Source organism: Musca vetustissima, unplaced genomic scaffold, assembly GCF_032173495.1.
Source record: "Musca vetustissima isolate MV318-11 ecotype Yass unplaced genomic scaffold, APGP_CSIRO_Mvet_v1 utg5799, whole genome shotgun sequence".
In the NCBI taxonomy this organism is placed as follows: Eukaryota; Metazoa; Arthropoda; class Insecta; order Diptera; family Muscidae; genus Musca; species Musca vetustissima.
Window position 1 is genome coordinate 389,933 of NW_026884404.1, and position 15,607 is coordinate 405,539.

The 15,607-nt window shown below is 35.8% G+C and overlaps 2 protein-coding genes across 2 annotated transcripts; one reads left to right on the forward strand and one right to left on the reverse strand.

Moving 5' to 3' along the window:
* Nucleotides 1-8,086: 8,086 nt before the first annotated feature.
* Nucleotides 8,087-8,593, forward strand: LOC133331416 (ubiquitin-conjugating enzyme E2 N). The gene has a single exon (XM_061539809.1). The coding sequence runs from the start codon at nucleotides 8,100-8,102 to the stop codon at nucleotides 8,553-8,555; it is 456 nt and encodes a 151-aa protein (XP_061395793.1). The 5' UTR covers nucleotides 8,087-8,099; the 3' UTR covers nucleotides 8,556-8,593.
* Nucleotides 8,594-13,134: 4,541 nt separating this feature from the next.
* Nucleotides 13,135-15,584, reverse strand: LOC133331415 (uncharacterized). The gene is made up of 3 exons (XM_061539808.1): nucleotides 15,507-15,584; nucleotides 13,793-13,952; nucleotides 13,135-13,640 (listed from the first exon to the last, which is right to left on the reverse strand). Exons 1-3 carry the CDS (start codon nucleotides 15,582-15,584, stop codon nucleotides 13,135-13,137), a joined length of 744 nt encoding a protein of 247 aa, XP_061395792.1.
* Nucleotides 15,585-15,607: the final 23 nt, after the last annotated feature.

Genomic DNA, 15,607 nt, shown 5'->3' on the forward strand with positions numbered 1-15,607 from the left:
ATAGAAGAGTGGAGTTATTCTTATATAGAAGATTGGAGGTATTCTTATATAGAAGAGCTGGAAGTCTTCTTATATAGAAGAGCTGGAGGTCTTCTTACATAGAAGAGCTGGAGGTCTTCTTACATAGTAGAGTTGGAAGTCTTCTTACATAGAAGAGCTGGAGGTCTTCTTACATAGAAGAGCTGGAGGTCTTCTTACATAGAAGAGCTGGAGGTCTTCTTACATAGAAGAGCTGGAGGTCTTCTTACATAGAAGAGCTGGAGGTCTTCTTACATAGAAGAGCTGGAGGTCTTCTTACATAGAAGAGCTGGAGGTCTTCTTACATAGAAGAGCTGGAGGTCTTCTTACATAGAAGAGCTGGAGGTCTTCTTACATAGATGAGCTGGAGGTCTTCTTAATTAGAAGAGCTGGAGGTCTCTTTACATAGAAGAGCTGGAGGTTTTCTTACATAGAAGAGCTGGAGGTCTTCTTACATAGAAGAGCTGGAGGTCTTCTTACATAGAAGAGCTGGAGGTCTTCTTACATAGAAGAGCTGGAGGTCTTCTTACATAGAAGAGCTGGAGGTCTTCTTACATAGAAGAGCTGGAGGTCTTCTTACATAGAAGAGCTGGAGGTCTTCTTACATAGAAGAGCTGGAGGTCTTCTTACATAGAAGAGCTGGAGGTCTTCTTAATTAGAAGAGCTGGAGGTCTCTTTACATAGAAGAGCTGGAGGTCTTCTTACATAGAAGAGCTGGAGGTCTTCTTACATAAAGAGCTGGAGGTCTTCTTACATAAAGAGCTGGAGGTCTTCTTAATTAGAAGAGCTGCATGTCTTCTTTCTCCTTTGAAGATCTGAAAGAAGTCTTCTTATATAGAAGAGCTGGGTAACATCCTCCTTTAGAAGAGCTGGAGAATATCTTCTTATTTAAGAACATGAGGCCTTCTTATCGAAGAGGTGTTATTGTCTAAAAGCTGGAAGTTTTTCTTCTAGAAGATCTCAAGGTCTTTTTGTTGAAGTTGGATTTGTTTGATATGTCAGTTTATAAAAGAATATCAGAGTCAGACTTCATTTTGCCGTTCTCCTTTATTATTTTACAATAAACAAAGCCAACATAACAGAACATGTCTGTAGTCCGCTTATGTGTTTCCCCATTAAAAAAGTGCTGGAGGAGGTCCTATAGGAGAGCTGAAGGAAATCTCTTAATATCCTCTTACTCGATTCCGGACTTCAATTATTGCAATATTCTACAAAAATATATGGAGCAGGAGTAAAGCGAAAAAAAATGTGAAGAACTCAGTCTAAATACGGAAAATAGTACGTTTACATTAACTTTAATTTAGAAAATTAAATTAATGTAAAAATTATCAAATATATCATTGTACTGACCCTGCGAAAAATTCTAATGTAAAGGTCATGTAAGAGGACTTCTAGCATGTCATGTTAAGTGGGCTTTGTTAAAGTACGTTTACATTTTACCGGGTTCTGTTAACCCAGTGGGTTAACATTTCTATTGTCAAATAAATCCTCATATAGTAGGTTAAACCGATATAAAGTTGTAATTTTAATTCCAATATTAAATAATAAAGGAGAGCGCCGTCCAAAATCAAGCTTGACCTTGATATTGCTTAAAAAAGTATTAAAATTTTTATACCAAGTCTTTTTCATAGACAGTTAACCTGGACAATTTATGGCTTTTAAGAGCAAATGAATAAATAAATTTTATAAATTATAAAAAAGTGGACCGATATGGATTGAACAACATACGAGGGTTTAGGACTAGTTTGTTAAGTTGGCTTTGTATGAAATGTCAATTTATAAAGGAATATCAGAGTCAAACTTGATTTTCGACGCCGTTTTCCTTTATTCTGTTACAATAAAAGAAGCTAACTTAACATGCCAATTCTGAAGTCCTTATTCTATTGTAATATAATTCATATTTTCATTCATGGTTACAGTATTATTTTCCAAATGGTCTGTACGCCTACGTCTCAAAGACATTTTTTATTGTAAACAAAGCCACCGTAATATGAGAGGTCTTAAGTCGTCTTATGTGTCTTAAGCTTAGGTCAGTTTGCCATCTTTTACAATTTCATAAATATTATTAGTACAAAACTTTTATTTATATAGACATAATTAAAAGAAAAACTAAGGAGAAAACTATTCTCCATTTTTTATATTTTTATAAACAATTAATATTATTCAGTAGTGTGGGCGAGTAATTTGTGATACCATTTGCATTATTATATTTTATTTATTATTTTAGTAAAAACTTTCCAATTCCAGCAATGAATATATATTTCCATGCATTCATTTTGTAATAGATTAAAAGACAATTGAGTTTAACGTTTTCCAACACTGGCACGTTTTGGCACTTCTCCTATTACCCACTAGTGAATACCAAGTACTCACAACACAGCGAACACACACATACATAGAGCAACCAGAGAGAGAGGTTGACAGCTAGCTAAAATACAAAAAGAATAAAGAAAGAAAAAAATTCGTGGTGCGTTCGTTCGTGAATATAAAAAGAAAACGTCCAATTATAAAGTGAACGAAAAAACTGGAAAATAATTTTAATAGCTTTAAATTATTTGCGGCAAAAGTTTATAATAAAAAGCCACATAAAGTAGTGGTAAGTGTGGAAGTCCAACTATTGTACTATACGATAAATTTAAGAAACAAAACTGCGAAAAAAATGATAAAGAAAATTGCACAGCTAAAGTCAAAGAAACATGGTCGTCAATGACGGCACAATTTGTGTGAGAGTTTTTTATTTTTTGTTAGTTGTTCCGTTCGGTCGGTAAATGCGAATACTTTGGGATTTAGATGTGAGGACGATTTTTCCAGCTCAATATTCTAATTCAACAATAAAAATAACTTAATAAATACCGTTTGTGAATTATATTTTGCCATAATTGTATGTTGATAGTAATGAGAATAATGAGGAGGAATTTGGAAAAAAATCAATAGAGAAATTATTGATTTCGAGAAATATCGTCGTTGTGGAACAACAAACCCCCCGCATAAATAATTGTTGTGTGGCTTCTTGTATTTGGTTGACAGATTTTCCAATATATGAGTTTTGTAAAAAGTTTTTTTTTTGTACAAAAATGACAAATTTCTACAAAAGGATTTATCATTAACACAGCAACAACAACAACTGTTGTTTGGCATACGTGATTGCAAATATGATGTTTTACTTTTTTTGCTGAAGCTCTTTGCCCGTACGTGCTATTTGTTACTAACAAATTGGCGTATTTTTCCTTTTAGTTGTCTTGTTAATTCCAGGAAAAGATTATCCGAATATTCTTTTTATTGAATTAAACAACACCTTACTTCTCTTTTTTTATTATTTATTTTTCTGGAATATTCGTCGCCAGACAACAACCAGCCAGCCCAGCCATCTCCTCTTCTTTGTTAAGTTACACTTTATTATCGTTGTTGTTGGTGGTGGTGTTTGTTGGCTTTTCACTCCCCACCCTTGTTCAAAACAATTGTTATTGGTTTCTACGCAAAAGGAAGAAGAAGCAGAAAAAATAACATAAAAACATCGAAGTGACTAATTAGATTTGTACATTTTCTAACAAAGAAAAAATCGTTGAAATCTAAATAAACAGAAAAACAATAAAAAAACATATCTGCAGAAAGTATTTTGTATTTGAGTGGACAATAAGAAAATAAAAATTGCAATTCGTTTTGTCCAGTGAATATTGTAAGAGAATCTCTAAAATATATTTAATACCTACCAGAGTTGCCAACTTAACGCCGTAATAATGTGCATTATGCGATTAGTCTGATGGAATAGGCCAGGTTTGGGAACAACTACAGTTTAGTAAAAAAGTTTAATTTTGTTTTAGAAGTATTGGCTTAACTCTAGTTTAGTTAAAACTATCAGACCCGGTTATTTGACCCGGAAGTTTGAATACGGGTACCCGGTTATATCCGGTTCTACGGAACCGGTTAATATAAAATGGGTATCATTTTAAAGGTTATAATACCTTTCCATTTGGTGGTGATACGATGGCGTTATCTCAAACCATTTTGGAGATACAGTCGAAAAACTGGGTTTTGGACCCCGATTTATTGAAAAATCCCCTAAAAGTCGAACTTGTATCCATTATAGTGCCTCTCCAAATTATAGACCACAATTTGCCCTTTCCAAAATGGTGCGTATATAACCGGGAATCCGTGCCCGAACTTCCGGGTCAAATAACCGGGTACGTCCCCCAAAAAGAAAAGATGTCCCCATAATTAGGGTAAAAATACCTACCTCTAGAAAAAATTTCAGAAAAATCTGATCATTTTTACTAAACTATCTTACATTAACCGGATCCCTAGAATCGGATATAACCGGGATGCCGTACCCAAACTTCCGGTACAAATAACCGGGTAATCGGGTACGTCCCTCCCAAAAAAATGATATCCCCATAACTAGAGTAAAAATACCTACCTTTAAAAAATTTTTCAGAAAAATCCATAGAACCCGATATAAGCGGGCACCCGTACCCGAACTTCCGGGTCAAATAACCGGGTAATCGGGTACGTACCCGAAGAAAATATATCCCCATAATTAGGGTAAAAATACCAACTTCTGCATAAAATTTTCAGAAAAATCTGATCGCGTTTACTAAATTAGAGTTGTTCCGTACCCGGTTATTCGATTTGGAACTTCGGGTGCAAAAACCGGATTGTACCCTTTAAGTACTATATTATCTCTTCAACCACATTTTCTCACTTAGTAGCAAATTTGCCAACGTTCAAATGTTCAAACGTTGATATGTTCGGCCGAACTTGTTATATACCCTCCACCACGTGTTGTACAATCGTAATTCTTTTAAGGGAACCCCCCATTTTCGGGGTCAAAATTTTTGTTGATATAATTCGAATCTACACTGATTAAAGAATGCCTCTACAAAATTTCAAGTGAAAATCTCAAGAACTCTTGAAGATATAGCCGATTTATTGTGTCAGCATCAAGTGACGGCTGAAGGGCTTCTCAAACTTTAAACGCGTTTTTCTCTAAACATTTTTTTGCGAATGGTGGGCACGATAACTCAAAAACTAATAATCCAATCGGTTCCAAATTTTGCAACGTTTCTCTGAGAGTGTATAGCTCTCGTATGAACTAGGATAAAGCAATCGGTGAAGAACTTCCTTATTTTTTAACTTGGTTTTTGGTAAAAAATCGGCGATTTTCCAAAAATATTTTTTCAAAGGTCCACCATTTTGTTAATTTTAATAGAAAACTGTTTTTGGCTTATATTTCCTTTATGGCCACCTCTCAGAAAATTCTAAAATACACTTAGTATCCTGATCACGACATCTTTTTTTTTGGGAGGGGAAATGTATACTTCCCGAAATATGGGGCTCCAATATTAGGAAAATCGCCCCATTTTGGGCTTAACTCTAGTTTTTTTTTTAATTTAACAGAGGTAGATATTTTTACCCTAATTATGGGAAGATATTTTTTCCTTGAGGGAATTACCCGGTTATTTGACCCGGAAATTCAGGTACAGTTACCCGCTTATATCCGGTTCTACAGAAAGTAAATGTTCTGTCGCGTAGATGTTGATATCTATCCATACGAGAAAGTCATAAATCCCCGGCCATTCTCCATAAAAATTAGCGAAATGGTATAAATTTCTGGCACATTTTGAATAACAATCAGTAAGGAAAGTAGTAAAGTCGGACTGGGCCGACCATATGATACCCTTCACCACTTTGGGTATATTCCAAATATATATCCTAACAGACGTCGCCTTTTCGAAAGAATGAAAGATTTAAGAACTTTGGCACCCCATTTACTTTAAAGCGGACGAAAATATATATGGGAGCTATATCGAAATCTGAACCGATTTTCCCGAAACTTACCACTCATCATTCTAGACTCAATTCATTACGATATACCAAATTTCGTGCAATTCGAAGGATATAAAGGCACTTTAATGCACTATTTACCTTAAATCTGAGAGCTATATCTAAATCTGAACCGATTTTCTAGACTTAATTCAGACGCTATGCCAAATTTCGTGCAAATCAAAACATATATAAGGACTTTGGTGCACCATATACATAAAATCGGACGAAAATATATATGGGAGCTATATCTAAATTTGAACCAATTTTCCAGACTTAGTTCAGTACGCTATGCAAAATTTCGTGCAAACCGAAGGACATATAGGGACCCAAAATCGGACGAAAATATATATGGTAGCTATATCTAAATCTGACCAGATTTTTATGAAACTTAACATACATCACTCTAGACTTAATTTAGTACGCTATGTTGTGGTGAAGGGTATAAAAATGATTAATATTGGTCCACTTCCTTGTATAAGCCCACCATATAAAGGTACATCCCCTCACCGGATAGTAAATCTTTTTATTAAAAACCGTGTTGGATCTTTTTCGATATTTATTGTTCTTATTTGGTGGCAATGGTAAATCCTATTAAACATGGCAGATATCGGTCGATATTTGGAATCATAGATGGCCCAAGGCGTATAATTTTCCAATATGAGTGTCAGAAGTTTTGTTAAAAAAAAAATTGGTAATGCATGAAATGCTTATTTGAATCGATATTACGGTCCATATAATTCAAAGTTTTTATGATTATGTCATGCAAATGTATTTAAAATCAGGAATGTTGTAACCTGTATAGGTCGCGTCCGCATAGAATTTGGAGACAAGTGAGTAGGCTTTGCTGGGCAGTTGACTAGGTGCAATGTGTCGTTTGATCCTAGGTAAAATGTTGGGTATGTGTTAGCTATGCAGTATTTGGTTGCGTCGATGGACGAGTATGAATCTTGTATCCTCATAAAGAGGTACCAAGAAATTAGTTCGCCAAGGCGGCATTCTCGCAGGTCGAAATGTTATTTAACCTTTTATAAATATTCACCAGTGACCCCATAAAGTATACGAGGGCGGTTCGGAAACTTAATAGACTATCAATGAAAGATAATAGTTAGTGTTTCAAAAATATTTTTATTACTGTTGATATTTATAGTTGACCTGACAAATTGTTAATGTTTTGATGATGTTTCGGCTAAAGGTCAATGAAAAACTTTTGTTTTTGTTTTATTTGGTTTTTATTCTTCCAATATTTAGATTGTCATCGACAATCATCATCAGGGATAAAGTTTTTTTTTTTTATAATTTGTAAAGGAAAAGCGTCTACTTAAATTAAATGTCAAAGTCAAACTGACAGTTTGACCAAATAAAACAAAAACAAAAGTTTTTCATTGACCTTTAGCCGAAACATCATCAAAACATTAATATTTTTATTATTCAATATAATCTACTGAAACTTCAATACACTTAGTCCAAAGCTTTTCTAGCAATTCTATCCCTTGATTAAAATAGTTTTCCTCAGGGTCTTCAAAATAGTGGTTTACAACTGTAATTGCATCCTCATTTGAGGCAAAACAATTGTCAGTAAGGATTTTTTTAGATTTGGGAACAAGTAAAAGTCACTGGGAGCTAAATCAGGAGAATGAGAAAGAGTTCATAATAGATATAAACGTCAGAAATCGATCAAAAGTACATATATACCAGATATAATCATAAATGTACAAACACAAACCAAAATAAACTCAAAAATAACTATGGGTCTATATTATTTCTTTTTGCATATTTTAAACACATGCACATCGACATTATACCTTGTACCGCAGAGAACTGTACCACAACGCGCGGTATACCGCATTTACTAATCGCAAACATGATATGAAAATAGATCGTTGAACTGTATCTACTTACCGGCCCAAGTTCATGCTCTCTTATCTGTATATTAAATAAATCTTTTCCAAGGACAATGATAATTGAGTCATTTTAGGGATGTGCCGTCATATTGATCTAACATCATAGCTATTGTAGTAACTCCTCATATAGAAGCAGTTAATAATTATTTTTTTCTTTTTTACTTCCCATATTTCTATTTTCAGTGTTTCCAAACCGAATTATTAAAGCAGTCACTGCTTCAGTGCATCCGATAGACAGACCGACCAGACGTTCAACACCCAAAGAGAGGGGATATACAACAGATTACAACAGATTGTATTATTATCTATCATTTCTTTTCTAAGTAGAAACAAAAAACAAACAAATTTAACAAAAAGATGTCCAGTTTACCCCGTCGCATTATCAAGGAAACACAGCGTTTAATGCAAGAACCCGTACCGGGTATCAATGCCATTCCCGATGAGAACAATGCACGATATTTCCATGTCATTGTAACAGGTCCCACTGATTCGCCCTTCGAGGGTGGCATCTTCAAATTGGAACTCTTTTTGCCCGAAGATTATCCAATGTCGGCACCGAAAGTTAGATTCATTACGAAAATCTATCATCCAAATATTGATCGTCTGGGCCGCATCTGTTTGGATGTACTTAAGGATAAATGGAGTCCTGCCTTACAAATTCGCACCATATTATTATCGATTCAGGCACTGCTCAGCGCCCCAAATCCCGATGATCCTTTGGCCAATGATGTCGCTGAATTATGGAAAGTCAATGAGGCTGAGGCCATTAAGAATGCCCGTGAATGGACCCAAAAGTATGCTGTCGAAGACTGAAGTAGTAATACCGCAAACATGTATAGAAACGAAACTAATGAACGAGAGGAGGAGGAAGAAGATTATGATGGAGGAGCGAATTAAATTATAAATTGTCGGTCTGCTGGTCGGGGGATGAAGATGAAATGGTAATAGAAGTGATAATAATAATAAAAAACAACAACAACTGCTGGTGACGACAACTTGCAATTGGCTTGGATGTTTGTTTAGTAATGCAAAATACCAAGGGGGGTCACTTTTGTAGATTCTTTATTATTTTTATTTTGCATTTGGGCAGAGTATGGAGACGACGTGTGAGCAGGGTGTTTGATATAAAATAATAAATAAATAAATGCAAAAACCACTCCTTAAACCACATACATATTTATAGTAGCGAAAATATAATGGGGTTATTAACAATACTTTTTATTTTTGAAGTAACATGTCTTTATGTGTGGTGAAGCAAAAGAAGAAGAAGAAGAAATATTGTAAAGAATAACAAAAGAAAAAGCAAAATACAAAATTTATTTATTTTTCCCCCTCAGCACCTGATGGTGAAAATGATTATTATTATTAAATAATGTATTCCCTTTGTTTTACCTTTATTGCTTGCAAAACAACAAAATAAAAACAACAACAACAACCATATATTATTACCAACAGCAAAATAACAACAAACACCACTACCACCAAATTCAATATTTTGTTTATCTATTCTTTGCATTGAAAATCACTTCTAAAAAATAATTCCACCTCTTCTTATCCTAAAAATAATTTCGAAAAAAACACAACAACAAATAAAGAAAAAAAGAACAACAAAACACTTCTCATTTCTCACCTAAACAACTACAACAACAAAACAAATTCATGAAATTTAGAATCTAGATTGTGTATTCAAATTATGTATATTTTTCCCTCTTAATTTTTTTAATTTTAATTTTCCATTACACCTTCAAATAAAAACAAAAACAATCTTAAAATTATTAATTAAAAACTAAAAAAAAACAAACAAAACAAAATATTTAAATAAAAACAATTATAAAAAATAAATCCAAAAATTGTTATTTTGAATGGTACAACTTACATAAGGTAAGCATCGCTAGATCTGAGAAATATAAATTTGTACCCGACACTGCGGTGATAATAAGACTATTTGTTTGTGGAAAAATGTAAAGGTGACTGCCATATTGAAAAATATAGACACAGCTCTTCGTATTAAAGACACTTAGAGGATTACAACACCTTGAAAACATAGGATAATCCATTTCGGGTATTTCTTCTTCCACAACTAAAAAAAAACAAGTGAAAAAAGCGATAAGATCTATCGGGTCGAACTGTGGATACCCTCCACCATAGGTATACTGACAGATACTTGAAATGAAAATATAGGGAACATACCAAAACGTGGACACCAAATACAAATTTCAGCAATTTTTAATTTTTTCCCCTAAAATCTTAAATCCCCAAAGCGTGGACTGATACTATTAACGTATGGTAGAGTGTACAATCCTCAGACTACTGCAATGACCGATGTATGTCTATTTCAAACCCAATATTTTAGTTTTGTGTTTCAATTCTTCCATCAGGAGGTCAAAAAATCGATAAAAACCTTATATGGGGGTTACCAGAAAAAGTGTACCGATATTTATAATTTTTAGTGGAGATATTTGGTGCACAATAAAAACCCAATGTTCCAAATTTCAGGGAATTCGGTTGAAAAACGCACTTAAGAATCCCAAAATACCGAAAATGCCCTAATATGGGGGCTAACCGAAAAAATTGACCTACGTTTATAATTTTCTGTGGAGAGATTTGCTACCCAATAAAAACTCAAAGTACTGAGTTACAGCTAATTCGGGCGAAAAATGTGGTCAAAACGTAGTAGAGCGCCAAAGTCGACTTTTAAACTTTTCGATTTTGTCTCTAACCAAAAAGTCGCCTTTTCGATCTTTCGACTTTGTCAAACTCGTTCAAAATCGATTTTCGACATTTATCGATCGATGCAAAATCGACTTAAAAAATTGATTTTTTTATACGAATTGTCAACAAATAAAATATAGTTCTGGAATGTGTATTTTTTTGGAATTTGGGCTTTGAGATAATAAACCAAGTATATATAAAGAAAATCGAAGTTGAAAAGTTGATCAACAGACGACTTTTTCATTTTACAAAAAGTCAATTTAGTTATCACTAGTCTGAATAGAATTAACTAAAACAGCCGACGCGATAGAGGAACTCTAGAGGTTTTCTATACTATAGATTACCTCTGAAGATGTTCTTCTATTTTCTAGAGAATCTCTCAAGTGTTCTGTTATTAAATAGAGAACAAACACAGATCTTCGATACTTGAAGAGCCTCTTCAGAGGCTTTTTGCTTTATATAAAACCTTTACACAAGAGTTACGTATTCTAAAGTTGATCTCTTGAGAGGTTTTTTATTTTATAGAGGACTTTTCTTTTATTCTATGGAGGACATCTTCAGAGGTCGTCAGTTTGTAGTTAATCTTTTTAGAGATTTCCCATTATAAAGATAACCTGTACATACTTACTTAGCTGGATCGAGACAGAATATTTGTTCCATAAGCCGAACGTGAGTATTTTTCCAGTTTGAAAGACCCTGTTTTGATATATCATTCTCCAATTGATCTTTTCATCGAATTCATGGCCTTCCCCTTCAGTCTGAACCATCAGTTGCCTTGTTTTTAAATGCCACTCGTACAACATGGCCTAGCCAACGTAATCGCTGCAGCTCGATACGTCTGACTATATCGATGTCCATGTCGTGGTTCATTCGACGTCGATATTCACCGTCGACGCAGATCGGAGATTTTTTCTCTAGAACACTCCAAGAGCTACCCAAGTTCCCATGCTTCAGATCCATACACCAGCACGGGTCTTGTAGATTGCTAGTGTGGGCTGGCGAGAGGTGACCTTATTTCCAAATTACTTACACAGTCCATAGTAGCATCTGTTGACCAACACTATCCCTCTCCGAATTTCAAAATTGATGTCATTAATTGTATTAATGGCGGTACCGAGGTATTTAACACTAGAACGCCGAAGGCGGTCATTTTGACCGCTTTCCAATTTCAAGTACAAAAGCAACTGTGCATTTAATGACACTTTTATTTTAAATTTGGGGATTTTTTTATAATAAACGTAATTCTATGAGATACAAAAAGTCGCCAAATTTAAAAAAAAGTGTCATTAAATGCACAGTTGCTTTTTTACTTGAAATTGGAAAGCGGTCAAAATGACTGCCTTCGGCGTTCTAGTGTTAATATCGTTGACTATCTCAAGCTGTAGTTTTCAAGTTCCACAGGTGGTCCAAGCCTACTGGACGTCTTGCGCATTGATACCATCAGTCTTCTCGCCATTTACTGTCAGACCCATTTTTGCAGGAATGCCAAACACCTCTGAACGGATGGGGCTGTTGAATGCGGCTTTATAGTCGACGAATAGTTGGAATGTGTCCATGTGTTTTTCGTAGGATCTGGCCAATGGTGGATTTGCCATGTCTGAAGCCGCATTGGTATGGTCCAATAACGTCATTGACCATTGGCTTCAGTCGTTCACAAAGCACGCTGGATAGTACTTTATATGCGATGGGAAGGAGACTTATTCCTCTATAGTTAACAGATATCGTCTTGTCACCTTTTTTGTGCATTGGACACAGGTTGCTGAGGTTCCAATCATTGGGCATGCATTCCTCTAGCCAAATTGTACTAATCAGCTGGTGTTTGCTCCTGACCAGCATCTGACCACCAGTCTTGAATAGTTCGGCTGCTTCATTATTCTTCAGCCGATTGATTGCTATTCTGACCTCATCTTGGCTGGGTGGTATAATTCCTCTATAGTTGGCACATGTCGGGACATAGGATGCTGAGGTTGCAACATATTACTTCTCTTATCAAGGAGACTGCTATAGTGGACTTCTATATGATATGAGAACTCTTCAGAGGTATTCTCCTATTTTGTAGAGGACCTCTTTAGTTTAGTCTTTAGATTCTTATTTTATTGGGAACATTGAAGACATCTTCAGAGTTCTACTATTTTGTGCAGGACCCTTCTTCAAAGCTCTTGTATTCCAAAGAGGGACGTGCTATCGTCTCAATTGGTCACGGATTATTGAAAATGTCCAGAATGTCTGTCAATTTTCCCACCAAAGTTGCTGTAATTAAAAAAAATGTGTTTGCCATAATGTTCGGTAAGGAGGGACGTTAGCCATTTTTGTTAACATTGTTAAAACCTGACATGGCACATTGAAATATACTACATAAATATCTGCAAATGAATACAGTGAACTCCCGCTAATATGAACACTCAAACTGACATTACTGTTAAATAAGCTGGTCGAATCGAAACTGTGAACAAATTGGAAAATATGAATTACCCCGACATTTATTTGTTCACATTATCGAGAGTCCACTGTATTTTAATCGGATTTTATGTTAAAACAAATTATTTTATTATTATTTCCCAATTAAAAAGGCAGTGTTTTTTTTTTTTTTTGAAAATCATATCTTTGGCATTTTATCATATTCATCAACAGATTGATGATCCATGGTTGGATCAAATATCTACTTTTCCAGTTGAACACTTCAGAAGAAAGTGTAATCCTCATAGCTATATTTGAATGCAGGTTTTTGAAAGGTCGTCGAACCTTGTGTCTTGGCAAACTCTCCAATCCTTGTGTTAACACTTTCTATCATATCGTATAATCGTTTCTCTCGTATATTCCTTTTGATTTCTTTACACAGCTCTTGGATGTACACTTTACCGCCAGTGCCACGCTGAAAACTCTCCGTACCTTCACCAGTACAATACGAAATGAAATGATGATTGGGATATACTTGGTCCTCACCATCATTTTGCAATGGTCGATAATTATTTAGTTCACCACGACATGCCTGAACCACCAACCATTTCAGTTTATAATCCAATTCTTGGATTTTGAATAGGGGACATAATAGTAATCGTCGGGCATCGCTTATTTCGTTTTTGGACTTGAGTTCAATTTGACCATCTGCAGTGCCGTGGGAGAGGCAGAAAACGGCAACGAAGTGTGCATTTCTAAATATTTCTAGCCATTGGTCGTCGGTGTGAACTGTAAAGGAAACAAATAAAAACAGAAATTGTACTCGTATATAAACATTTACGCATCGAGCTCAAGTGTTCGGTATTGATGGCCCACTATCAATACCGCACACTGAATACTAAAACTAAATGAAAAAAGAAAACAACTTTTTGATTACTTACACGAGCTAAATTTGTCACTTATTGTTTTACGATTTTCGTTGATTAACATCTCCAGTTTAATGTTAAAATGCTCGCAGAATGCATCCTTAATTGCCGAAATATCTTCATTTAGGCCATCTCTATCTTGATCAAATCCAACAATAACAATAACACACAAGGGCTGGAAAAATAATAATTTTCTATATTAAAATAAGTACAAAACGCATCGGTGAGGTAATGCATTATATAAAAGACAAGTCTGTGGATTCGGCACTGGAAAACTCGAACTTTACGTTGGGCGCCTTTCTAGATGTAGAAGGAGCTTTCAACAACGTTAAGCTTGAGTCTCCGTAAACCACTCAACCACTTGTTGGATAAATAAAATGTAGGCGAGACGAAAATACTTGTTGGAAAACAGTAACAAGAAGTACTCCTCAGGGCGGGGTGCTCTCGCCGTTGCTATGGCTATTGGTAATCAATAACATACTGATGGAACTGGACGGGAAAGGTATCAAAAGCGTGGTCTTTGTGGACGATTTGGTCATATTGATTTCCGGAAAATTTCGGTCAACAATCTCGGAGCTTATGCGAAGAGCCTTATCGACGCTGTCACGCCCGGGCAAGGCTAACGACCTTGAAGTATATCCAACAAAGACAGAATTGGTAATGTTCGCTAGGAAACGTAAGCTCGGCGTCTTTGCTCCACCAACACTGGATGGAGTGCAGTTTCATCTGTCGCCCGAAGCAAATGGATTAGGAACGGGCGAAGAGAGGGCAGATTGCACTCTATGCATACAAGAACTTCATTGGGAAAATTTGGTGGCTAAAACCATCGATCATACACTGGTTGTATAACACAGTCCTATTGATGACATTGCTTGCCCACAAGTCGAACAAACTAATAACTGAAGCCGCGAGAAGCACCCCACAAGCAGCTCTGAACGCAGTGCTAAACTTAAGGCATCTGTGTCTCAGCATTAAGTGTCAGGCAGCGCGTGCACTTCCCACTAAAGAGGAAACGAAGAGTACTTCAGGATTGGCATGTTAAGTTGGCTTCTTTCATTGTAAAAAGAATAAAGGAGAACTGCGTCCAAATTCAAGTTTGGCTCTGATATTCCTTTATAAGACGACATTTCATATAAAGCCAACTTAACATACCATGCCTGAATCCTCGTATGTGTTTCCCCCTTAAAGCTGCATGAACAAAATCTTTGGCGAAATTGTCCCTATGGACATGGATTTATCCTGAACGAACTGGGTATGACCAACGCGTAAAACTAAGCCAATGATTTGACGATATAGTTGTCGTTATCCCTAGTAGAGCCGACTGGAACCGTAGCAACCCTCCTTTGCAGGGCGGTGAGGCTTTTTATATAGACGGATCCAAGATGGAAGAAGGTATAGGGGCTGTCGTCTACTGTGATAGACTGTTTTAAGCTGAAATCTTCGCTATTTGGAAGGCTGCGGAATTGATAAAAATCTGAGGTCTTCCTCGAGTGTAGAGCAGTTTTGGAAACAATCACTTACAGCTATCGGATGTGTTGGGTAACAGACGAGGATTTCAATCTACAGATCTTGCAATCGATTGCTCAATAAAACCACCCATCTGTCGACTTTTTCGGAACTTTGAGGCGTTCTTCGACGAACGAGCCAATGAACTCTGGCACAACGAAACTAGGTGCAATGTGTCAAGATCTATCTGGCAGACTCTGAGTGAACAAACTCACTGTTAAACCTGAGCAAAGCTGAAATTAGAGTATTGACAGGAGTCATTACTGGCAATATCAGAGCCTTTACTAGTAAATGGGACCATGATGTTACCGATTACTGCAGACT

Coding starts and splice junctions, on each gene's coding strand:
- LOC133331416 (XM_061539809.1), top strand. CDS start 8,100: ATGTCCAGTTTACCCCGTCGCATTATCAAGGAAACACAGCGTTTAATG.
- LOC133331415 (XM_061539808.1), bottom strand. CDS start 15,584: ATGGTCCCATTTACTAGTAAAGGCTCTGATATTGCCAGTAATGACTCC. Junction 13,953..15,506: donor CTAATTTCAGCTTTGCTCAG/GTTTAACAGTGA, acceptor TTATTTTTCCAG/CCCTTGTGTGTTATTGTTAT. Junction 13,641..13,792: donor AAGTGACAAATTTAGCTCGT/GTAAGTAATCAA, acceptor TTTCCTTTACAG/TTCACACCGACGACCAATGG.